This window comes from Aquarana catesbeiana, linkage group LG09 (assembly GCF_042186555.1).
Source record: "Aquarana catesbeiana isolate 2022-GZ linkage group LG09, ASM4218655v1, whole genome shotgun sequence".
NCBI lineage: Eukaryota > Metazoa > Chordata > Amphibia > Anura > Ranidae > Aquarana > Aquarana catesbeiana.
The window spans coordinates 240280424-240306514 of NC_133332.1; the positions used below are offsets into that span (position 1 = coordinate 240280424).

At 44.9% G+C, this 26091-nt stretch overlaps 1 protein-coding gene across 1 annotated transcript; it reads left to right on the forward strand.

Annotated features, from left to right (window-relative positions):
- The first annotated feature begins 475 nt into the window (after nt 1–475).
- Nucleotides 476–25071, forward strand: CDK20 (cyclin dependent kinase 20). Its single transcript, XM_073600032.1, has 8 exons — nt 476–760; nt 9844–9957; nt 11748–11936; nt 12020–12141; nt 14981–15043; nt 15120–15243; nt 15321–15476; nt 20939–25071. The coding sequence occupies exons 1-8, from the start codon at nt 686–688 to the stop codon at nt 21116–21118; spliced, it is 1023 nt and encodes a 340-aa protein (XP_073456133.1). The 5' UTR covers nt 476–685; the 3' UTR covers nt 21119–25071.
- Nucleotides 25072–26091: the final 1020 nt, after the last annotated feature.

Genomic DNA, 26091 nt, shown 5'->3' on the forward strand with positions numbered 1-26091 from the left:
TATGTTGTCACCTGCACAGGAAGTGAGCAGAAACCATGCACCGGGGACACGGGAACAATATAACAATAAAAGAATGCTGTTGTTAGTCTAATGGGAAATAATCAGAATGTGTGTTACTGTCTGGCAGATTCTCCTCACTTCCTGTGTAGTCCCCAAACCAAGGAGCATGGCCATAAGCATCTGACGGGTCTTCCTTTTCCTGTACCATAAATCCATTGAGGATTTACTCAGACACACAGGATTGTATATGGTGAGAATGTCAGTGTGACCAGAAATAATCTGCACTGTTCTCACCACATTTTACTTCAGCACTTCCCTCCCCCCAACCCACGTGATGCTGCTGTAAGTGGCAAAACAAAGGGGCGGTCCCAGCAGAGAAAGAGGCGGTGCTGTCCATAGCGGAGGGGCGGTCCAAGCAAAGAAAGAGACGTCCACGGCGGAGGGGCGGTCCCAGCAGAGAAAGGGGCGGGGCGATTCAGAGCGGAGGGGCGGTCCCAGCAGACCCCCTTGGAATGAGGCGCTGCGGTCCAGAGCGGAGGGGCGGTCCCAGAAGGGAAAGAGGCGGTGCGGTCCAGAGCTGAGGGGCAGTCCCAGTAGAGAAAGGGGCGGTGCCGGCTAGGCTCGCTGTCACCTGGAAGTGCTTTGTGTTGCTAGGTAACGCCGGGCAGCGTCTCGGGCCGGAAAGATGGAGCAGTACAGCCTGCTGGGTCGGATCGGGGAAGGAGCTCATGGCATCGTCTTCAAAGCCAAACACATCGAGGTGACCGGCTGGGGGGACAAGGAGGGCGGTGTGGGCCTCACTGGAGGATGATTGTGTGTGTTGTGTAGTATTCCAGCAGTGGCTGCCTGCACCTTCCTTGTATACAGCCTCTCCCTTACCCCTTATAGCTGTCCTATGATCGCTGCCCCTCCTCCCTGATCTCAGGTGTCCCCTGTGCCTTGTGGACTCCCCTGGAGACACCCTCACCTGCACCTTGCCAGGTTTTCTTTCAGACAGGTGGTAAGCTTGCCACCCTCTGAATGGCAATCCACAATGGATCACTTTTCAGAGGGTGGTATAGAAGCAGCTGGCATCGTGGGACAGTGCCACAACTGGTTGGGGGTTGCAGCGTGGCCCCATTGATCTCTGGTGGTGCCGCCTGACATACTCTGCAGCCTGTATACAGATCTGTCTGGCTGCAATGTCAGAATGTTGTTTGTAACACAGATGTGGGCGGACCAGGAGCATGCGCAGTGCTGTCAGTCAGATGAAGGATGGGCCCAGGCGACCGCATGATTTCACTGCCAATAGATCACTCTTTTTGTTAATTATTTACTGATAAGGCCTCGTGCACACTAAGGATGAGCTTCGGCGTGTTTGCACAGCCCACGTGCAGAGCCCGCCAGGAAGTTGGCACGTCGCTGCGCTAATCACAGGCAGTGAGACATTATCCCGATGTGCGGCTGCAGAGATAGGGAAATGTCTCACTGCCTGTGATTAGCGCAGCGCCAACTTCCTGCGGGCTCTGCACGTGGGCTGTGCAAACACGCCGGAGCTCATCCTTAGTGCACACAGAGCTTAAAGCAGTAGTCACCCCTTGGTGCCGGCTGCACGCAAATATGCTCTTGGTGCCAAGAGGCCGCATATTTGCGTGAAGTGCTGTCACTAGAGCTGTGAGCTCCCGGCACAGTTACCGGCGCCTAACCGAAAGCTTCCGATCAAAAGCTTTCAGATCACGTGACTGCCATGACAGCCAATCATGGTGGCCACGAGATCTTAAGCCGCACCTCCCAGTGCCTTAAACCTTTTAAATGACCATAAGGCGCTGGCGCGAAGTAGAACGATAGGTAACCTTTTTTTTTCCCTCATTTTGGGGTCAGTTCACACCACATGCAATTCAGTGCGTTTTTTTTTTCTGCATCAAAAACACATGGAAAATAGGTTATAGGGTATTTAATGGCATAGTTCACACCAGTGCAGTCAGTTCCAGGGCTTTCCAGAAAAAAAAGTAGAATATGCTGCATTTTCCCTGCACTGGACTGTACTGGAATGCTGTAAAAAGCATCGAAAACGCACGGGAACGCACATGTCCTTATTTAAGGTGACAGCACAAGAGGAAAGGAGAGCCAAAAAACAGCAACTCTGTTTACATTGTGATCAACTGTGATTGGACACAGCTGATCACGTGGTAAAGGTCCGCTGTGACTGACCCTTTACCCCAATCTGTGATCAACTGTGTCCAAAGGACAGAAGGAGCACAGAATGTGCCGGATGCGTGGGAGAGGTGTGATTCCGGGAGGACATCCATGAACAGCCCTCCTAGAATGAGAGAGCCGCCCTGTAGCCATCTTTCGGCTATAGCGCAATAAGGAAGTGGAGTGTCAGGAGTGCCTACAATGATCAGCTTTTATTCATTTATGTTAAACCTTTATCACATAACGAAAAAAAAAACTGCTGCTGTAACAGCTTATTAAGTGTTAGCTGGAAATCAGCTTAAAGTGGAGTTCCACCCACTTTTACAACTCTTCAGCATCCCTCACTAAACTGTGCACTGTAAACAAATTGGATATTTTAAAAAAAAATTTTCTCAGCACCTACTGTATATCTGCTGTATTCATTTTTCACTTCCTCCTCCCTGGCCGTGGCCCATCGCATCATTTCCTGTTTGCAATGCCTTCTGGGAAGGGGCGGCAACTTCCTCTGACACTGCAGTTGCTATGGAAACCTGACCTGAAACCTATTACACTGCTTGTGCTGCACTGAGCATGTGCGAGATCTGCAAGGATGAGATCCAGGAAGAAATACAGTCTGGCTTCAGATGCCCACACTTAAGATGGCCACGGCCTGCTGTAAGTTTATAAAATAACAAACTACTGCTATAACAAAACAGACCTTAGTTTACAGCTTAACTTTACTAGAATACATTAAGCTTGTGTATTATAGAGGTATTTTTATTTAAAAAGTATAATTTCGGCCGGAGCTCCACTTTTAATTTCTTAGTCAAGTCCATCTAAATCTGGTAGATTAAAGACTGTCATACATGGATTGAAATTCAGACGGTTTCAGCAGGAAAAAGCCAAATTTCGACCCATGTATAGGCAGGCTGGTTGTACGGAAGTCGATCTTATGTATAACCAGGCTGTCAGTTTTTCCCCACTTGATCAGTGCCACTGGCTATAGCTGGCAGCGCTGATCGATGGTGTCTTCTGGGGGCAGGGAAGTCTCCCCACTGTCAGAATAGGAGGATTTCCCCATCTGTATCGAATGTGTGGATGGGAGAACTTGCTTATTGAATGAAAAAAACTGGCCTATCTGTGGGCTGCTTAACACTACCCTCTCCCCAGACTGACAATGCTGCTGTCCAAAGGTGTCTCCATTGCTTCTATATCCAATGTGGAGACACCCTGTGACTGGTGGTGTGTTAGTGGCCAGATCACCAGGTTAAAATAAGGGGGGGGGGTGGGAGCCCAAAAAAAAAAAAGAAAACTAATGCAGCCACCACATCTAAAGATGAGTAAACTACAATACATTACATATTTGTTTTTTGAATTTAATACCTACTTTTTCAGTTTTGGATGCAGTGGGGAAGAATTAATAATTCTGTCAGGTTTTGGTTTCTCATTTATAACCGTCCATCCAGCACCAATCCCTTCAATGCCTCTGAATGGAAGGTCACAGCCCGGCAATATGGTTGGCTTCAACATAGAAAGAATGAGCTGCACTCTAAATCAGAAATTCCTCAATTCTTGACTGAGGTCATTGGATCAAAAATACAAAGACAGACATCATTCCAGTGAGGTTTTAAGCCCCTTTCACACTGGGGCCGCCGAGCGTTAGCGGTAAAGTGCTTTTCATGCGCTTTGGAAGCGCTGGCCATTCATTTCAATGGGCAGGGCGTTTTGGGAGCCCTGTATTCAGCACTCTCAAACTGCCCCAAAGATGATGCTTGCAGGACTTTTTCTAACCTCCCCCAAGCACACCGCTCCAGTGTGAAAAGTCACACTGAAATGAATGGGAGGCGGTTTTCAGGCGCCTTACAGGTGCTATTTCTAGAACTAAAATGCCTGAAAATCGCCTCAGTGTTAAGGGAGCCTTAGAGATATGTGGGGTCTGTCACCCAGAGAATATGAACCTTTGTGTCCCCAAAATTCCAGTACAATGATGTCTGTTTTTTACTTCAATTACCTCAGTAATGTATATACACTTGTGCTCATAAGTTTACATACCCTGGCAGAATTTATGATTTCTTGGCCATTTTTCAGAGAATATGAATGATAACACAAAAACTTTTCTTTCACTCATGGTCAGTGTTTGACTGAAAGGAGAAAAATTTAACCCTGCGCTCACCCAACAGAAAAGCAGCTCACACAACAAATAGGATATTGTCAAAATTTCAGTGCATAGACAAGTGTAGCGCTTGTGAATTTAAAAACTTATATAAATTTATAAGAGTAAAGAAACGTCTATGTCGATCGACAATAGATACAAAATATGACAAATTAACAAATAAAGTCTATTGATGATCTTCAGGAGTTTTTTAGACTGAAAGAGGCTGATGTTAGTCCAAAAAAGTATATAATTCCTTATTCACCACGTGGGTAACGCATGCAAAGATGTGATGGACCCTCCACATAGAGAAAAAGTGAAGGCTTACCGGAAGGATTGAACTCATAGGAACATACGTTCAATGAGTCAATCTAGCTTGTAGCCCCAACGGGCAATGAGAAGGAAGGGCCTCACGATTAGATGGCGACAAGACTCCCAAGACTCCCAAACATATCCAGACTCCTGACGGAACTTTAGAATGGATGGCAGACCTTCCCATAGGTCATCTCAGATGGATAGCCCATATAGGAATAAAGAAGGGGGGCCACATAGCATAATATCGTTTTGTAAAACAGATTTATTAAAATAAGTAAACAACTTACATTTCCGTGGTAAAAAAGGCGCTTCAAGTAAAATTATGGCAGGCAGTGGAGTCTCCCGACGCGTTTCGTCTTATTAGACCTCATCTGGGCTGAAAATCGCCTCAGTGTTAAGGGAGCCTTAGAGATATGTGGGGTCTGTCACCCAGAGAATATGAACCTTTGTGTCCCCAAAATTCCAGTACAATGATGTCTGTTTTTTACTTCAATTACCTCAGTAATGTATATACACTTGTGCTCATAAGTTTACATACCCTGGCAGAATTTATGATTTCTTGGCCATTTTTCAGAGAATATGAATGATAACACAAAAACTTTTCTTTCACCCATGGTCAGTGTTTGACTGAAGCCATTTATTATCAGTCAACTGTGTTTACTCTTTTTAAATCATAATGATAACAGAAACTACCTAAATGACCCTGATCAAAAGTTTACGCACCCTGGTGATTTTGGCCTGATAACATGCACACAAGTTGACAGAAAGCCGCTTGAATGGCTATTAAAGGTAACCATTCTCACATGTGATCTGTTTGCTTGTAATTAGTGTGTGTATGTATAAAAGGTCAATGATGTTCTGGACCCTTGCATCTTTCATCCAGTGCTGCACTGACGTTTCTGGATCCTGAGTTCATGGGGAAAGCAAAAGAATTGTCAAAGGATCTGCGGGAAAAGGTAGTTGAACTGTATAAAACAGGAAAGGGATATAAAAAGGTATCCAAGGAAATGAGAAGGCCAATCAGCAGTGTTTAAACTCTAATCAAGAAGTGGAAAATGAGGGGTTCTGTTGAAACCAAATCACGGTCAAGTAGACTAACTAAAATTTCAGCCACAACTGCCAGGAAAATTGTTTGGGATGCAAAGAAAAACACACAAATAACTTCAGGGGAAATACAGGACTCTCTGAAAACATGTGGTGTGGCTGTTTCAAGATGCACAATAAGGAGGCACTTGAAAAAAGATGGGCTGATGATCGGCAGATGAAAGCCATTACTATGCAAATGCCACAAAGTATTCCGCTTACAAAACTGCCAAACAGCACAGAGACAAGCCTCAGACCTTCTGGCACAAAGTCATTTGGAGTGATGAGACCAAAATTGAGCTTTCTGGCCAAAACTATAAACGCTACATTTGTAGAGGAGTCAACAAGGCCTATGATGAAAGGTACAGAGGTGAATCGCTGATGTTTTGGGGATGTGTGAGCTACAAAGGCACAGGGAATTTGGTAAAATTGTTGGCAAGATGAATGCAGTATGTTATCAAAAAATACTGGAGTTACATTTGCATTCATCAGCCAGGAAGCTGCGCATGGGACGTACTTGGACATTCCAACATGACAATGATCCAAAACACAAGGCCAAGTCAACCTGTCATTGGCTACAGCAGAATAAAGGTTCTGGAGTGGCCATCTCAGTCTCCTGACCTCAATATCATTGAGCCACTCTGGGGAGATATCAAACGTGCAGTTCGTGCAAGACAGCCCAAGAATTTTCAGGAACTGGAGGCTTTTTTGCCAAGAGGAATGGGCAGCTTTACCATCTGAGAAGATAAAGAGCCTCATCCACAAATACCACAAAAGACTTCGAGCTGTCATTGATGTTAAAGGGGGTATTAAGAACTGGGGTATGTAAACTTTTGATCAGGGACATTTGGGTAGTTTCTGCTGTAATTATGATTTCTCCAATTTCAGCCGCTTGAGTCGGGGTCGCAAACCGGAAGACCTTGAAAATAGTCAACACACCTGAAGAAACTGTTTCTTTAGCCGTGTTGACTATTTTCGGGGTCTTGAGGTCTCCGACCCCCGACTCAAGCCGCTGAAATTGGAGATGTCAAGTTTCCATCTGTAGCTCGCTACAGTAATGTTTTTATACATGTTTTTATCATTTGTATGTGAATCGTGGTCCCTACAAAGTCCATGTTTATTTTCTCAAAAAGTATACCTCAGTAAAGTGTTGAGGAAACTTTGATTTATAGTGCTAGCCATTCTTTCTGTTACAAAGGGCATCCTCACTAAAAGTAGTACAACTGAAGGTAACAACTTTTTGTTATTTTAATTTTGGGCAGAGTAGGTGTAGGTTATAGGGGGAGGGGGTCACCTTCTGTCCCTAAACCAAAACCAAAACAAGAAGTGAGAGGAAATCTCTCCAAATGTGAGGGCAGTCACTAAGGTCATCAGAACTAGTGTTCCTGTTGGAAGATTTCCCTCTTTTCCCATTCTGGTGACAACAAAAATGTTTGATTTGCTATTACTTGAGTCACCATCTATGAATGGAGAATAATTGAAAGGTCCACACCCTCCATCCATAGATCCTGTTCCAGTCCTAGTACAGCTTCTGTGAATGGAGCTACCTACTTGGCAGAAGAGGCAGGCATAATAGGGCACTCTTGAGTTGAGCCTGTAACAGCTCCCATGGTTCTGTTACCTTCATACGCTCCCATCACCATCATTTCCTAGTGTGGCAGGGGTGGGAGCAGTGGAGTATCAATGGGGGGGGGGTGGTCTGCCCCGGTGCCAAACATTGGGGGGGGGGGGCGTCAGGCTGGCGCCGCTTAGGGGTGGCACCCAGGGCCGGCTGCTGGATTGCCTTCGCCGCTCACTAAAGAACCACCTAGCAACCAATCACCTGCTGGTTAACTTGGAAAGTTTACTCTGGCATCTCCCGCTGTCTATTCAGAGCTGTTTCTCTCTCCCATTCTGCTCCCTGCTCCGCTCTCCCGCTTTCCATGGCCAAAAAAGGTAGGAAGAGGCAGACCTGCAGGGGGAGGGGGGGTGGGCGGCTGTGTAATGCAAAGGGGTCCAGAGGTGTGGAAGGGGCTGTGTAATGTAAAGGGGTCCAGAGGTGTGGGGGCTGTGTAATGTAAAGGGGTCCAGGGGTGCTAGGACTGTGTAATGTAAAGAGGTGCAGAGGTGCGGGGGCTGTATAATGTAAAGGGGTCCAGGGGTGCTGGGACTGTGTAATGTAAAGGGGTCCAGAGGTGCGGGGGCTGTGTAATGTAAAGGGATCCAGAGGTGCGGGGGCTGTGTAATGTAAAGGGATCCAGAGGTACGAGGGCTGTGTAAGTTGTTAGTTTTTTATTTTTTTTCTGAAAGGGCACCAAAAGTCCTGCATGCTGCATCTTTGGCGCACTTTCAGAAAACAGGAAAATATTTTTTTTGGGGGGGGGGGGTGACTCCACGTTTTACTGCACCAGGTGACACCAACCCTAGTGATGCCACTGGCAGTAGCACATAGTAAGTGTGCCACTACCAGTTGCATGTGTTTCTGGCTGGCGCCCGATGACAATCCTTGGGTCGGTTGGTGACGTTTTTGCAGAGGGGGAGGAGGGGCTTGGCCTCCCGGGGGAGCTTAGGGAGGAGGATTCTCCTGGGTTTCTGGCCGCAGTGCGCAGAGATGCTACTCATTACGTCACTGCCTGGGGGGTGCCAGATATAGGATCAGCCCTGGCTGCCAAGTGCTCTAGGTGCGCCCTAGGTGGGGGAGCATGGATGGAGGAGGATTTCACCTAACATCAGCACAAAGGATACATCCTACTGACTCTAATTTATGTCCCTTATACTGAATTCTTGTGTATATTTTGGCCGCACTTCGGCTTTAAGGATGTGGATTACAGAGCTGCATTATCTGTGTCTTGTGTGTCTGCCTTCAGTTAAACTTTAGGAAGATTTTGTAAAGTGTCATACTGTCATCTACCACTATGTGGCACTGTAGCTCCAAATGTGCAGGCAGCATTTTTAAGACTGTCCTGGGCAGTTCCTCTTGAGACAATGTCGCATGCAAGGGTTGAGACAACATGTTGCTAAACAGAGAAGTTCATCTGTCCAGAGGGGGCATATTCAGTGATGACCAGACCATTGTCTCTTTATTGTCACGTTTCTTTTGATCAAGCAAAATCACACCCAGTATCTATATATGTGACATTTTTTCTTCTACATATTTGTAACTCAGCCACTAATGTGAAGGACAAAACCTCGTCATCTATACAGCCAAAGAGTCATAACCATTCAGAGTCTTCATGTCTGCAGCTTCCCACGTTACCTTCTCACTTTTAGCCTGATCACCACTACTCACCTTGGCACCGGTGAGTAGGCCCCTTTCACATATGCTGTTCGTTCATTCGGATGAAAAACGGACATCAATGCATCTCTATGAAAAAATGGATGTAAATGGATAATCATCCGTCAGCATCCATTTTTTTTTTAACTGATCAAAGCTCTCTTTTTCTTCCATTAAAAAAACGGATCGGACAAAAAACGGATGTAAACTGACAAATGGTCCGGTTTTCATCCGTTTTTGCATCGGTAGTAAATGTAAAAAAAAAACTGATGAAAAAACGGATGAGCACTGATGAAGACTTCATGCGTTTTGAAGCGACCGAACTGATGAAATGAGCGGTCCGTATGTGTGAAAGGGGCCTTACAGTTATTTTTGTATAATAAGAGATGGTGACTATTACACGGGGAAGGGACCTGGACGTTACAAATAGACTTTGCATTTTACTGCAAGTTTCGTTTTTAAATGTGTGTTGAGCTAAAACAATTTCCAGTTTTGGATAGATTGTGGAAGATTAGAGCCCCTGTCAGGTTTTTACTGAAGCCCCAGTCTGGTTTTTATACAGAGCAGCCATTTTTTGTTCATGCAGGTTGTGTTTCCTGCTTAGTAGTGCTGCAGAGAAGTATTTTCTTGTTCTCCTCTACTAGACAGGTCTGACTGAATAAAAACAAAACGCTTTCAATGTGGCTTAGATTTTGTCTCAGCAGTTGCTCATCAGGGAGGCTGAGTGAAATACAGTTGGCAGGCAAGAGACTCTACACATCTCCGTAATGCAAATATGGTACAGCAAACATGTACAAATGAAAGTGACCTAAAAAATAGGGCAGTATATTAACATATGTGTGTTCAATCTTTAGCAAAAAAAAAAAAGTTTCTTTTTGTTTTCCAGACAGGTGAAGCTGTTGCTCTGAAGAAGGTGGCACTGAGAAAACTGGAGGAGGGTATTCCCAATCAGGCCCTACGAGAGATTAAAGCTCTACGGGAGATAGAAGACAATCCATATGTAAGTGACCAGACAAAGTGCTAACCTATAGCAGATTGACTGCAGTAAACTGACATTTGAGTAAAATTTTGCACCTTGCACAAACTTATTGCCCTGGTGAATCAGCCTTTTTTCAGTTTTGTAATGTCCATTTCCAGTTTCTTTTATTTTTTTATCCATTTATTTTTTAATCTATAGCCCAGCCCTCAAAATTTCCATTCGCCTGCTTGCATTAGGCAAGTGGAAATAAGCTGGGAGCGAGTGTGGAGCAGGAGCGGACTGGGCTAGGGAGACAGTTGCCCCCCGGGCCGCTTTGACGCCCTGTAAAAAAATGTTGCACTGCTTCTGCCAGAAGCGATCAGCCAGGAAATTGTCGGGAGGAGAGCCGGCCGGATCACACAGAGGATCTCCCACTGTGACATAGCTTGGATCTGAAACGCGGCCACTGTCAAAGTCCCGCCTCCTGGACTGGCTCCTATGGTAGACAGCACACTGGTTCAATGCCGGGAAATTGAATCAGTGTGCTGTCTACCATAGGAGCCAGTCCAGGAGGCGGGGCTTTGTTTGACAGCGGCCAGAGTTTCAGATTCAAGCTGTGTCACAGCGGGTGATCCGGCTGGCTCTCCTCCCGATTCCTCCCTGTGATCACCATGCAGTGATAGGCTGCACGGATGGCCACTGATATGCTTCATTGTAATATTGTTAAAGTTGTTGTTGTTAATATTTATTTTTTTAACTTCTGAATAAAACATTTAACAGTGTGATTTCATGGGATATTTTACATGTTTGGGGGGGGGGGGGGGGGGTTAGGGGTGGAGCAGGGTAGGGGTTGAATGGTGTAACGAATGGCAAGTAACTCTTAAGGCCTGGCTAGTAGCTCAGGACTTGAAATTTTGAGCCCTGCTATAGCCCATCACTTCTACAAGTAAAAAACAGTCAGTGTTGAAGGGGGAATCCCTCCCGTGGAGTGGATTGTGTTCTCCCAGCAGGGAAGGGGGTGGGGTGTTGACGGGGAGCTGTCCCTGCTGGGAGAACACAATGATTATTGCTAGTGACTATATCCCTATATCCGCTGGCAATAATCACATGCTGAAAATCTGACATGCTGGTTTTACCCAAGTCGATTGATGAACTGACTTGGGTAAAATCAGCCTGCCCATATAGATAGATTGAATCTCGGCTGGTCTCTGCTCAATCGGCCAAGATTCAGTCCATCTATGACCGGATATACTCTCTGCCTTTGATCACAGTTATCAGTTAGCATTGTCCCAACTATCTCTGTAGACCTTAAAACTCTTCCACTGTTATGGAGAAGTGTGGGGAGGGGGATGTTCTGTAGTTCTAACACCTTTCCTTTCTAGTTTGACACTGCTGCTCCTAAACAAATACCATACAGTGAGGGAGCATTCTCACACTAGTGTGTTACTGGCAGGATCACCCGTTGAAAATAAATTGGGGAACAAAAAAGAAAATGAATGCAGCCACCACATCTAAGGACTGGCAATCTGCAATATATTACAATGGGGTTCATTTACTAAAACTGGAGGGTGCAAAATCTGGGGCAGTTGTACATGATAGCAAATCAGCTTCTAACTTCAGCTTGTTCAATTAAGCTTTGACAAAGAAAACCTGGAAGCTGCTTGGTTTCTATGCAGATCTGCACCAGATGTTGCACTCTCCAGTTTCAGTAAATCAACCCCATTGTGTTTAAGGTGGAATCCGGCTTTAGGAAAATGACTGTTGAGCTTACTACCCACAATGCCAACTACCAGTTTGTTTTTAGTTACCTTCCGCCCTCTATCCTATTTCAGGTCGTTAAACTGAGAGATATGTTTCCACATGGTACAGGGTTTGTGTTGGTCTTTGAGTACATGCTCTCCGACCTTTCTGAGGTCATCAGGAACTCTGACCAGCCGCTGACTGAGGCCCAGGTTAAAGGCTATATGATGATGCTGCTGAAAGGGGTCAAGTTCTGCCATGAGAATTCCATCATGCATCGGGTAGGTACTTATCAGCCTGTTTATACATTAAATATTTCAGCGTTGTCTTACGCCTACTCAGCAGCTTCTTCTTCATTTCACAGGACCTAAAACCAGCAAATCTTCTGATCAGCTCCACCGGCATCCTGAAGATTGCCGACTTTGGCCTAGCCCGTGTTTTCTCCAATGACCGGGGACGTTTGTACAGTCATCAAGTAGCCACCCGGTCAGTAGAGATGTTTATCTGTGTTTTAATTATTCGACTCCTTGTGGTAAGAGTCCATTCCAGAGACCACATCTGGCAAGAGGAACTGTTTAAAAATTTAAATTAACAATAGCATTTAGCTAGCTTTACTCCCAGCTCGGGGGAGTCATGAGGTAAACGCCATTTACGTATCTTTTTTTTTTTTTTTTTTCTTCAAATCTTCTTGCCATTTGACAAAATCCTGGAGTGCCACATTAAAGAGAAGTTTACCTAGTTCAAGTTGACGCCTCATTGTAGTTTATAGTTAAAGCCGAACTCCAGGCAAACAGATACAGTTCCTTGAAAAAGTATTCATACCCCTTGACATTTTCCACATTTTGTCTTATTCAGAGGGGGCTCTAGGCTTTGTGAGGCCTTAAGCAAAACCTAGACATGAGGCCCCACTTGCGCCCATAATGGAAAAAATATTTCAAGCAATAAAAAAATTAACGGTATAAATTACATATATTGAAGAGGAAGTAAACCCTGATGTGTTTTACTTCCTCTTTTGCTCGCTGCAAAGCCTGCAAATGAAAAGCATAATGGCCCAGTATGCATCGCATACTAGCCCATTATGTGCCACATACCTGCAAAAGAATCCAGCGATGTCCCCTGTGTAGGCAGCGTCCATCTTCTGGCTCCTCTTCCTTCCAGGCCGCGGACTCCGGCTCTGTGATTCGCCGGAGCCGCGTGACGTCACTCCCGCGCATGTGCACGGGAGCCACGATTAACGGCACAGGCTAGGGAAGAAACTGCACTTAGTTTAGTTTCTTTTCCCCGTGCATACACCGTTGGAATTTTCGGCGGACTACAAGTGAAATATCTCCTAAACGGCGCACGTTTAGGAGATATTTCTACTACCTATAGGTAAGCCTTATTCTAGGCTTACCTATAGGTAGAAGTCCAAAAAGTGGGTTTACAATCACTTTAAGAGCTTTAAAGTGCTGGAGTCAGTGCTCCCTATCTCGGTGCTTGTGTCAGTGCTCCCTATCTCGGTGCTTGTGTCAGTGCTCCCTATCTCGGTGCTTGTGTCAGTGCTCCCTATCTCGGTGCTTGTGTCAGTGCTCCCTATCTCGGTGCCGGTGTCAGTGCTCCCTATCTCGGTGCCGGTGTCAGTGCTCCCTATCTCGGTGCCGGTGTCAGTGCTCCCTATCTCGGTGCCGGTGTCAGTGCTCCCTATCTCGGTGCCGGTGTCAGTGCTATCTCGGTGCTGGTGTCAGTGGATAGCAGCGGAGAAGCCAATCAGCAGGCAGTGCCAGTACCATGGCTGAGGATCAGCACTGGACTGGCACCCTCGCAGTGGTGCCCTGCATAGGTGGGGGTGAGGGCAGGGTGGAGGGAGGGGTCAGGGGCTGTCAATCACGGGTTGGCACACTGGGACACTGGCACAGGACTGAGATGCCCTGACTGTGGCACTGATAACCAGGAGGAAGGGAGTGGAGGGGATGGGGCAGGGAGTTGATATGAAGGCCAATGGCTGTGGCTGAGTGATGCTGGAGGAGCAGAGATGGGGGGCTGGCTCTCTCTCATGCTGGTGGTAGCTGGCTGCAGAAGGAAGTAAATGCTACATTAATTATTTGCCCTTACTCAAGATGGCCAAAGCCAGAAATGCTAGGGGAGTGATTTCTCAACAAAATAAAACATAGAAGCGTGTATTAATGGGGGGAGTTTGCTTTGAATATTAAAAATGAATTAAAGAGTGTCTTTGATTTGTGGTGCTCAGATGCAGTGAAGATCCAACTTGAATACCACTAGCATTTGGATCCATTGATCTCTTACAGACAGCAGGCATTTTAAAGTTACAAGTAAGAGATGTTCTTAAAGTGGTAATAAGCAAACCTTTATTATATTTCAGTTTGCCAGTTCTTAGTTGTGATGGCTGCATTCGTTTTCTTTTCTAGACTTTCATTTTTCTATTTTCATCTGATGATCCAGCCAGTACCTCTGTTGTTTTTCAAAAGAGCAAGCTATCCAGCAGAATCTATCAGTTTACAGGGATGCGCCAAGCTATTTACTGCTGTCAGGGGTGCTTACATTAGTCAGCTTTTATTTATTTATGTAAAACCTTTATCCCAAAAGGGAAAAAAAACTGTTTGCTCTGTAACTGCTTTTAAATTGTGATCTAGAGTTTGGCTTCAATTTGTTAGTAAATCGAAATCTGCTAGTCCAGCTAAAACTCCTCTCCACCCAGACTGACAATGCTGCTGTCCAAACAAGCCCCTGTGCTCCTTCATCCAAAGTGGGGGCACGCTAACACAGGAGGTTTGTTACTGGCCAGATCATCAGGTGAAAACTGAGAGGAGAAAAAAAGGAAAACGAATGCAGCCACGTGTGATGATTGGTATGCTACAATATAGTATATATTTTGTTTAATACGGCTTTAAACAACATTTGCAAAAAAAAGGAAAAAAAGAAAATTGGCCATTTGTATTGTTATCTAGAAAACATTGTAACTATCAAACGCTACAAATTTTTGATGCATTTCATATATTCCAATACAGGCAGACTTAGAAGGCTTTTCACAGTGCTTTGGGGCTGGACTGCAGCCTCCTGTAATATAATGGTGTGCTGTACCTCAATCCCTTTCTGCCAATCGGCTAGCCCTTGCTATATACATATACAGCTTACCTATTGTGAGGTAAGTACACTTGTGGTTCTGGTTTGGCTCTGTTTATCAGGAGAGAACTACAAGAACTGTCGCTGCCTTCTAATGAAAATGCCAGTTGCCTGGCTATTATGCTGACCCTCTGGTTTCTGTTTATGATCTTGTGTACAGGTCTCTTTTAATCTGGGTCCTGGTGTGATTTATGTCTCCCTACAGGTGGTACAGAGCCCCTGAACTGCTATATGGAGCCCGCAAGTACGAGGAAGGAGTGGACTTATGGTGAGTATGCACTTTCTTCATCCAGAGATCAAGGCTCTGATGCCTACAAGTCTAATAACATTGTCCTTCCTATCAGGGCGGTTGGCTGTATATTTGGGGAGCTCCTAAATGGCTCTCCTCTCTTCCCCGGGGAGAATGACATTGAACAGTTGTGCTGTGTCCTGCGCACTTTGGGGACACCCACCGCTAAAACCTGGCCTGTGAGTAAAATGTCAGTGTTTCTTCTTCTTCACACATTCCTGCTTTTCCTCCGCTAATATGTTTTGTCATTTTCTAGGAAATTACTGAACTGCCAGATTATAACAAGATCTCATTCAAGGAACATCGGCCTCTCCCTCCCGAGCGTATCGTACCGGACACCTCCCCTGAAGCCCTACAGCTTCTCATGCGCTTCCTGGTATATCCGTCCAGCCACCGGATCCGAGCGGCTGAGGTGAGTCCTGCTGGGAGAAACCGAGAATACAAACAAATGGCCACTGTCCTCATCTCTAACTGGCCTTTACAACAAGGAGCACCTGGAAGGAGCGACACATGTAAAACAAAACCAATGAAAATTCCCAGGTCAACTTTCCAACCAGCCTGCTAACCAACCGAATTGTCCTGTCTAACAGTATACATTAAAAACAGGGGTTTAGGCTGGGTTCACACTTATGTGGTTTCCCCGCATCTAATTCGCATGTCAGGAGATTGTGATTTTGCTCTCAAATGTGTCTTTGGCTCAGTTTCAGGTCCAAATTCAGGTAAAAATTGGGGCCTGAGTCATCCCTGAAATGGAGAACAGGGACGCATTGGACCCCTGCTGTGAGCCGCATCCGTCTTAGGTGTGAACACAGCCTTGGGCTGGCCATACATGGTCGAATTTCAAAAGAATTTTCTTTTGAAAGTCGGAAAATGTGTGCGTTTTGTGATCTGATAATGCCACCATTGAGTTTGAAATTGGGCCTACCAAGCCTTCAGTTTCACCTCGTGTTGCTACAGAAAAGAATTTTCGTGGCCGGGAATCTTCTTTGTGGGAATTTTCTTTTCTTGCACATGCGCATTTTTTTGTCGATTACATTCCTCACACAATTCACCCATCATTGATTAGAAAATCGTTTGTTTTTCAAAAAATTTCCAACATGTCCGATTACTCAAATTTGATTGCCACACAAAAATTGGCTGTTGCTGCAGTCCACTAATGGTGCGAAATATGAACGGAAATTCTTAGATAAGATTTTCGAAAGAAAATTCTTTCAAAATTCGACCCATGTGTGGCCTGCCTTAGTTTGCACACATTTTCAGGTACATGCGTAAGCTACAGGCCACATCAAGGCACCCTAGTTTCTGTAGTCCTAACTCTCTCTAAATTTTGAGAATTTCCACAGTGGAAGGACATGCTCCCTCCAGGCTCACTTGCCCTCTGCCTAGCCATTATAATGCATGTTCTTCTACTGTGGAGGCTCTCAGAATTTAGATTTAGGATTACAGAAAATGGGGTGTCTTGACGGGGCTCTATAGCTTATGCATGTATTTGCAAATGTGTGCAAACTAAGCCCCTGTTTTTTTTTTCTTTTTAACTCCTACTGTTGGACAGGATCATTTGGTTGGTTAGCAGGCTGGTCAGTAAGTTGAGCCGGGAATTTCTTTGGTTTTGTTTTGCATGGGAGAACCGAGAACCTGTTTTTTTCTGCTTATTAACCCTCCTTGGGTCATACCAGTCATGCATGCCCCAGGGGGCACAAAGCGAAAATGTGACTCGCTTATTGGTGAAAGAGAAAGTGCTGGAAAGTGAACCGATACTTTCCCCAAACTGGATTATGGAACAATAAACAGCATTGATTTACTTCTTTTTACTCACTTTCCTGTCCCTCTGATTCACTGCTGACCAGGGGCGTTGCTAGGTCTACAAAAGATCTGGGGCTAGAGCCCATAGCAACGCATTAAAGAAAGTCATCCCCTTTGGGTGGGCATACACATGTATATACAGTAATATACGTGTGTGTGTATATCCCCAGAGGGCCCCCCACTTACATCATGGTCCCCAGAGAGCCTCCCCCTTACATCAGGGTTTCCCAGAGAGCCCCCCTTACATTAGGATCCCCAGAGAGCCGCCCCCTTAAATCAGGGTCCGCAGAGAGCCTCCCCCTTAAAATCTGGGTCCCCAGAGAGCCTCCACCTTGCATTAGCCTCCCTGCCGCTTGGGGACCCCTGCAGAGATGGGCCCCAGATTCGGGGCTATAGCCCCAAAAGCCACCCCCTAGCGACGCCACTGCTGCTGACCCATCTGAAACCCACCAGAGAACTTGCAGGAGGTTCACTCCCTCACATCCCACAATATGAGCAGCCAATCCCCCAGGCCTGAGCTCTGGAGTAGGAGTGTGCTGTCCATGGAGCCTATTTAAAAGAAATGTATGCCCCATTTATAACAGTGACTTTGATAAATCCTAAAAAGTCCCCAAAGGATTTCTTCTTAGTAGGTTCCCTACTAAGCTTGAAGCTCAAAAAACGCTAAACAAGCAAAAACCTATTGTTTTCAATAGCCCTTGTTCACATCTGAGTGTCCTGTCACTTGTAGCAAAATGTCTGTCGCTCAAAAAAAAGTCTGTTGCTTAAAAAAAAGTACATGAGCTACTTTTCAGGCAGAATTTTGTGTTTTTGTCTCTATAGACTTCAATGAAAATGCCTAAAAAGTGCAAGAAGCTTTTGTGCATTTTTTTTTTTTTTTTTATAAAGCATTTTGTCGTGTGTTTTTTGCTCAAACAGCACCTCTCCTCCCATTTTTCAGCAACACTTCACACTTTTTAGTTGAAAAAACACCTGATAAAAACGTCTCAAAAGCTGCAAAAACGTGCAATTGTGCTCCAGAACATTTTCAGAAACGCTTATAAAAGACACTTGAAAATGTGACGCTTAGTGGGGCTGTATATTTCTAGCTGCTGGAATTGTGATCAGCAGATGTGTTGGCATAAATTGGCAATTCCTTTTGGAGTTGGTCAAGATCCAACCTAACTGGGTCATGTTTAATGATTAATGAGCATACGCATAACTTATTAGCAGAGTTTAGAGGTTATTTCACCCTCCTAGGACCTGATGTGGAGTCCTCATCCATTTTTTTTTTTTTCTTTCTTATCCTTTAATTTTTTTTTCCAGTTTTGTCCTGTTTGTACCTTCCTGTGAATCTTGTTGTACGATGGTTGAAATTGTGCTATAAGCTATGGATATTCTTAGATCATGTCTTTGACATCACCAGGGGGTGCCTTGGTCTGAGAAATTTGGTGGTGTTGGAGGTCATATGGTCTAGTTTTTCCCTTTTTGGGATTTTCATGTTAACTGTTGAAATTTGAGGTCAGAACTACAGCAAGAAAAAGTGTGGAGCGTTAAAGTGGTTGTAAACCTCAGACATGAAATGTGAACAAAGCATATTCCTCTATAGTGTGTACTTGTATCATTAACAGCACTAAGAGCCCTTTCACACCGAGCCGCAGGGGGCGTCGGCGGTAAAATGGAGCTATTTTTAGCGCCGCTTTACCGTAGTTTTAGCAGCGCCATTCGGCTGCTAGCGGGGGGGGGGGGTTTAACCCCCCCACTAGTGGCCAAAAAGGGGTTAAATCTGCCCGCAAAATGCCGGCGGTATCGCAGCGCTGCCCCATTGATTTCAATGGGGGAGCAGCGGTGGAGGAGCGGTGAGTTCACCGCTCCTTCACCGCTCCAAAGAAGCTGCTGGCAGGACTTTTTGTGACGCCCTGCCAGCGCACCGCTCCAGTGTGAAAGCCCGAGGGCTTTCACACTGGAGTGAAAGGAGCCGCTTTTTTCAGGCGCTATACAGGCGCTATTTTTAGCGCTGTATCGCCTGAAAAACGCTGACAGTGTGAAAGGAGTCTTAGTGTCATTTCTGTCTGCGGCTTAGTTCCTCTATCAGCATGAATCACAGGGATTTCCAGCTGATTGACAACTTCAGCTCTGTTCCTGCATGGGGGGGGGGCTGTCCTTTCCTTCCAATTAGCTCTCAGAGCTCTTCTCACTGAGCTCTGCAGATTGTAACTTCAGTTCTCCACCCCCTTTTTTCTGACAGCTCAGGTAAGTTTATAAATTCTGCAGTTACACAGGTACAACTTACAGGATTTGTTTTATCTCTGTGTATCACCTGAGGATAGTCACTTCACTGGGTAGATGTAAGGGTTTCCAATCACTTTCTAATTGTATATGATATAGGAATCCTGTTGATGTCAGGATATGGATGTAGTCACTCTCATGTATAAGGTTGTTTTTATAAAAACAATAAAAATACTGTAAACCAAAATAGAAAGGAGATATTGCTATCTGCTCTCCTTTGGATACAGTGGAGTTTGTGATGTCTTACTAAGTGTTCTTTGCATAATGGCGTAGAGATAAGTTGAGCCTGGTCAGGTCTTGGGAGTGTGCTAGACTTGGGCCCCTTTCACACTGCCGCGACTTGAAAGTCATGTGATTTTTGACGCGATTTCAGAGAATGCCTGTGTAAACTTGAGGTCTGTGGACCTCCACTCGCATCAAAGTCGGACCAAAGTAGTACAGGGACTACACGTAGGACTTTTTGTAGCTAGGGACTGCAGAGTGGGTGGGAACAAATGGAAAATATGAAGAATTCACCAATGGGATCCATGAGAGTTATGCAAAGCCAATGGGTGATTCAACCCAGCAGATTCTAATTAGTAATGTATGGACCTTTTACACTTGTACGACCTGCGTGACTTTGCCACAACTTCAAAACATATGACAGCGCACACATTGTTGTTTGTTGGTCTTATAGCAGCACCATCTTGATTCTAAACGCATTTTAGGGTGTGCCCCCCAAATATGTTTTTGTATTTTTCCGCAACTTCGACACGACTTGAAGCAATGCCTGTGTAATCTTGAGGTCTATGGACCTATAATGCAGGGACTACTTTGAAGTCGGTGCGACTTTAAGTCGCACAGATATGAATGCTATTCATCGGAAATTATGGGGAATGACTTGTCATGCGACTTCCCAAGACAGTCCCAAGTCGCAGGACAAGTTGCACAAGTGTAAAAGGGGCCTAAGACCCCCAAGGCTGCATTCAAACCTGAGCGTTTGGTTTTCACGTAGAAAGTTACACGTTTTTAGCCGCCTTTTTTTTTCACCACGACTTTGTATAGGTTACCAATGTAAAAAGCAAAAAACTGCCTGTAATCTGCTCAAAAAGAAGCTCATGTACTTTTCTGAGCTTTAAGCGTTTTGCTGCAGGTGACAAAACGCTCAGATTTGAACAGGTGCCATTAAAATGAATGACATTTTGCTTGTTGGGCATTTTTTGGGCAGTTATTCCTGGTGTTTTACGAGCTGAAAATGCTCAGGTGTGAATGCAGCCTTATGCCCTGTACACACGGTCGGATTTTCCGACGGAAAATGTGTGATAGGACCTTGTTGTCGGAAATTCTGACCGTGTGTAGACTCCATCACACATTTTCCGTCGGATTTTCCGACACACAAAGTTTGAGAGCAGGATATAAAATTTTCCAACAACAAAATCCGTTGTCAGAATTTCCGATTGTGTGTACACAAATCCGACGGACAAAGTGCCACGCATGCTCAGAATAAATAAAGAGATGAAAGCTATTGGCTACTGCTCCGTTTATAGTCCCGACGTACGTGTTTTACGTCACCGCGTTCAGAATGATCGGATTTTCCAACAACTTTGTGTGACCGTCTGTATGCAAGACAAGTTTGAGCCAATCCTAGGATTTTGTTGTCAGAATGTCCGATCAATGTCCGACCGTGTGTACGGGGCATAAGTCTGACTTGCTCAGCAAGTACACACGGGAATCTTCTGTATTAAACCGCATTGTATGTAATGGCTGGCAAAAGTCTGACATTCCCATTTTACCGATTTTCTATGTTTTTTTTCTTCCATACAGGCCCTCGTTCACCCATATTTCTTCCTTGAACCCCTTCCCGCACACCATTCCGAGTTGCCCATCCCCCAGAGAGGTGGAAGAAGAAACCGGCAGCTCCAGCGGGAGTTTCATACAGAACAGCCTGTGGGTGACAGTTTGCTGGACCCCGCACTGGTCAGTGATTACCTCCAAGGACTCTGACCTAGGCTGGCCACACAAGACTTTTACAGTATGGACCAACCTGAGACCACGATCCATTGTGGATCCATTGTGGATCAGGAGGCCAGTAATGGCAGCCCTTGTACTCCTCACATGACAGGCAGGGAGAGACTATAGTGGATGCAATTGCTGGCCTCTTCAAGTAAATACTAGCTGCCTGGCTGTTAAAGCATACGTAAACCCTCACCTTGTAAAACAACCCATTCAGTTTGAAATGGAAATGAAAGGTAAATCATCTGTGCATCTATACAGTGTATATAAGAAACATTATAAATACATTTTTCCCCCTTTTTTTTTTTTTATGATCACATAATCTCTGTTCTCAGCTGCATAAGGAGCTCAGAGAGCTGGGGTAGAAACAGCAGCACACTGGTCTTCTTAGCGAGTGGATGTGCGTCAGGACAAGTCTGATCATTGGAGGAAAGCAGGCTGGGTTCTCGGCACAGCTAGAGAACTGACCACGATGTTCTATCATGCTTGGTTTGGTCAGTTTTTAATAGCAAAGCAGAGGGGACTGGCAGGAACACCCGGGATTTTACACAAAGGAAACAATACAAAGAGAACAGGGTATTTTTCATATAAGTACATGGTACAGTAGGCACATATCAGGTATATGAAATGTTGGGTTTACATAATCTTTAAGTCTGGCCTGCTGTTCTGACTTCATGCTGTCTTCCTAACTTGCTTGGCTGTTCCAGTTTGGTGATTCGTATTTGTAAGAGGCTATGAGAAGTACCACCTGAGCACCACTGGTGGTGTGGCCAAGGATCACAGTGGCTGGAGTGATATCTCTCTTCTCCTTGGTTGTGTAAAGTGGATGTAAACCCAAAATGTATTTTCCGGTATGTTTGACATCATGTTTCACTGTAAATCGTTATCTCAAGAAAATTCTTTTTTTTTTTTTCTTTTTCCTGTTGCAGACTGACAAGAGGCTACTGCCTTGTAAATAACGTTAGCGTTGTCAGCCTGCCATGCACTGTCCTTCAGTTAGCTGTTGGGCTGCCTTCTGATGAACCCAATAAAGTGCTTAAAGCGTTTTTTCAGTGGTTCTGTAGAAAATTAAAATTCAGCAGCTGCAAATACTGTAATGCTGATTCTTAATAATTGGACACTTGCCTGTCCAAGGATCCAGTAATGTCCTTGCCCTAGCTGGCTTTTCAGCCATTTATTAGTCCAGGCGCCGCCATGTTTACTTTGGGAAGCCGGCTGTGACAGCTTGCCCCCTCACAGCCAGCTTCCCACTGCGCATGCGAATGCTGCACTTGGTGAAAGGGCACGCAGCTTTCTGGGACCTGTGATGTGTCGTGTCCCCCCCCCCCCCCACAAAAAAAAAAACAAAGTGACAAAACTTAAAGAGGAGGGGGGGGAGGAGGCAGATAAGCAGAACCTCCCCTTTTGGGTGAAGTTTCGCTAAAACAGCCAACTGAAGGAGGGGCGCACACAGCAGGCTGACAATGGTGCTGCAAATTGTGAGACAGTAGCCTGATGTCAGCCTGAAAGAGAAGAGGAAGTGCTGCTACTGCCAGAATGTTCAGATTCCAAAAAAAAAAATTGCTAAAGAACACTGTATATACTGAGACATGATGCAAACAAAGCATGCTATAAATGAGATTTAGCGCTTACGTGCACTTTAAGGATCGGTTCACATCTATGCAGTTTGTGATTGATGCGTTCTACAGTGCATTATGCATTTTTGAGCATGTGTTTTTGATGCGTTTTGGACACATTTTTCATGCGTTTTGCATTTTATTTATTATTTTAACTTTAATGAATGTAAAAGCAAGCCTGCAATTTAAAAAAAAAAAATGGCATGGGGTCCCCCCCCAATTCATACCAGGCCCTTATCCGAGCATGTAGCCTGGCAGGTCAGAAAAGGGGGGGGGGGAGGGACACCAAAATTATATCAGGCCACATGCCCTCAACATGGGGGTTGCCTTGGAGCGGAGGTGGAACAAACCCCACACTGTTTTGTTTTCCAATTTATTTTATTTATTTTTTTTTTTTTCTATTGCCGGCAATGCTTGTTTTTACATTCAGCTGTTGACGGGAAACCGGCCGACAGCTGTTGTCTTATCAGTTGTTAAGGACGCAGCGGCCAGCTTCCCGGCTAGCTCCTTAGCAACCATCTATACACAGTGTGCTATGGAGAAAAGAGGAAAGAAAACGCATAAAAAACGCAACACTTGTGGTCCATTAAAGTCTATTACACACAAAACGCAATCTGCTGCGGAGGAAAAAAGTCCCTGACCCTTTCCAAAAATGCAGCGGCTGAAAAAACTCGTAGATGAGAACATGTCCCATAGGGAACCATGTTAAATGGACTGTAGTGCGTTTCGGCAAAAAAGCATTAAAAAAACGCATAGGTGTAAACCGAGTCTAAATGCATCTGGTTGTCTATGGTCAACTAAAGCCGTCCATAATTGGAACAAAATTTGTCTGGTTCAGCAGGGACCAGCCAAATTTCGATCCATGTATGGACTGGCTGGATGTACACAAGTCTATCTATTGATCGACTGTCCTGTTTTTCCTGAGCAATCAAGAAGGCTCCGTGTGGGCAGAATACAATAGCTTATTGGGAGTGATTCCCCTATCTACATCAAGTGTGTGCATGGTGTGAATCGGTTCGTTTTTTTTTTTTTTTTTTTAATTCAACCCGCAGGTTAAAAAAAAAACAAAAAACGGCTTGCCCTAAGCCGGGTACACACGGGCCGAATGTCGGAAGACAGCGGCCGGTTTAAAAAAAAAACGGCTGACATTCGGCCCGTGTGTATGTTGGACGTGCATGCTGGAAAACCAGTATCCGACTGACTCCTGATCAGCATTTTCAGCCAATCACAGAGCACTGATCGGAATGTTCTGGTGGGGGGGGGGCTGTCCCCCTGTCAGAACACAACAGCTCAGCGGGGGAGTTTGCTGGACTAACCTCACATGTTAGTACAGTGGCTCCGACTGGAGCTGTCAGGTTTTTTTCATGCAACCCGCTGGGTTGCATGAAAAAAAAACTGTAGTGTGTACTAGGCTTTAAGCCGGCCATAGACAGTTCAAATATGCTGAACCAGATGAGATTCGAACCATGTATGAGCAGGCAATCGATCAACTTGGGTACAACCAGCCTGTTGGATTTTGCATGCGATTATTTCCAGCAGCTATTATAGCCACTAGCTGTAATCACTGTGTTTGCAGGAAAGAAAATCACTCCGTCCACTTGTGCGATCACAGACATTGCATGTGATTTGCACCGCTTAGCTGTGCACATCACATGCGATGTCTGTGCGATGCAAATTCAGCCATACAAACTGGCTAAAATCGCATCACATTTGCTCCAAAAATGGTGCAGGACCCTTTTTTTACTTTGGTCCACACTGGAATCGGATCGCATATGTGTTCACCCCCAAGCGATCCGATTCCTGTACCATTCGACAGTTCGCACTGTGATCTGTGAACCGATCTTAGGGTGTACTAACTTTACACCACCTGCAGCGGTTCACCGATGTCCGTGGGAACTGCCTTGCGATTCAGGTGCAATGTGGGAACTCGCACAGGAATCGCAGGGTTTCCTGCAATGCACCGGTGTGAACCCAGCATTAGTCAATCAGTCAGCTCAGACTGCCTAAACACAATTCAGTGTCTATATGGCTTATCTTGTGTTTTATCTCAGCAGTTCTATAGCAATCTGCAGCACCCCTGTCTCACATTCAGATAATTTCTAGAGGGATCTATAAATCTTTTATGTATGACTCTTCGTCACATTGTACCAAGATAAGCAATGTATTCATGCTTCAGTCAGCTATGACTTGTAAAAGACATTCGAATAATCCCTACAAATGAATATCCCCACATTCTAATCCTCTGTAATGTATTGTCCCATCCTAGGTTTGGATTTCTTACGTTTTGCAGTTCTAGCTTTCTATTAAAGGAAATCTTGTTTTATTGTAGTGGATGTACTGGTGTGCTTTGTGCCTTTCCCTGGTGATGTAGAGAGTCAGCACTGGTGAGTGGGATGGGACTGGGACGGGCGCAGCACACAGCGGGTTATCTGGGTGCCAGAGATAAGGACTGCTAGTCAGTCACTCTGGGCGCAGGGGTGTGTGGGGAGCTTCATGTCTCAGCACTTTGTGTGACAGCTGGAGACTTGACAGGGACCAGGGACGGAGCAGCTCTGGTTAACCCCTGCCCTGCTAGAGAGAGCCGTGAAGAACCTTTACCCCCCCCCTCCAAAAGCCACTCCGCAATCCAGTGTAATAGAACAAGAGAACCTGTTTTCTGATTCTTACAGTGCCTTGAAAAAGTATTCATACCCCATTGAAGTTTTCCACATTTTGTCATGTTGCAACCAAAAACGTAAATGTATTTTATGTGATAGACCAACACAAAGTGGCACATAATTGTGAAGTGGATGGAAAATAATAAATGGTTTTCACATATTTTTTTTTTTTACAAATACATATGTGAAAAGTGTGGCGTGCATTTGTACTCAGCCCCTTTTACTCTGATACCTTAAATCTAGTGGAACCAATTGCTTTCAGAAGTCGCCCAATTAGTAAATAGAGTCCATCTATGTGTAATTTAATCTCAGTATATAAACAGCTGTTCTGTGAAGCCCTCAGAGGTTTGTAAACAAACAGAATCATGAAGGCCAAGGAACACACCAGACAGGTCAGAGATAACGTTTTTTTTCTCCCCTCCTCTCATATTTTTTTGATATATTTAGTTTTGTTTTTAACTTACCTATGTTTATAATACGTATCCATTGTCTGTTCTACAACTGTCTCTATGATTGCGGACTTCTATGTAACTTATGTTGTAAATGATCAAATGCTTTTGGAGGTTATATACCCATTAAGTTTTATGTTAGATTATACAACATGAATAAACAGTATTTCCCAGTCACTTGACTTCCTTTTGTGCTGCTGTGTGCTTCATATAAAGTCCCACCACTTGCTCTCAATTTTAAT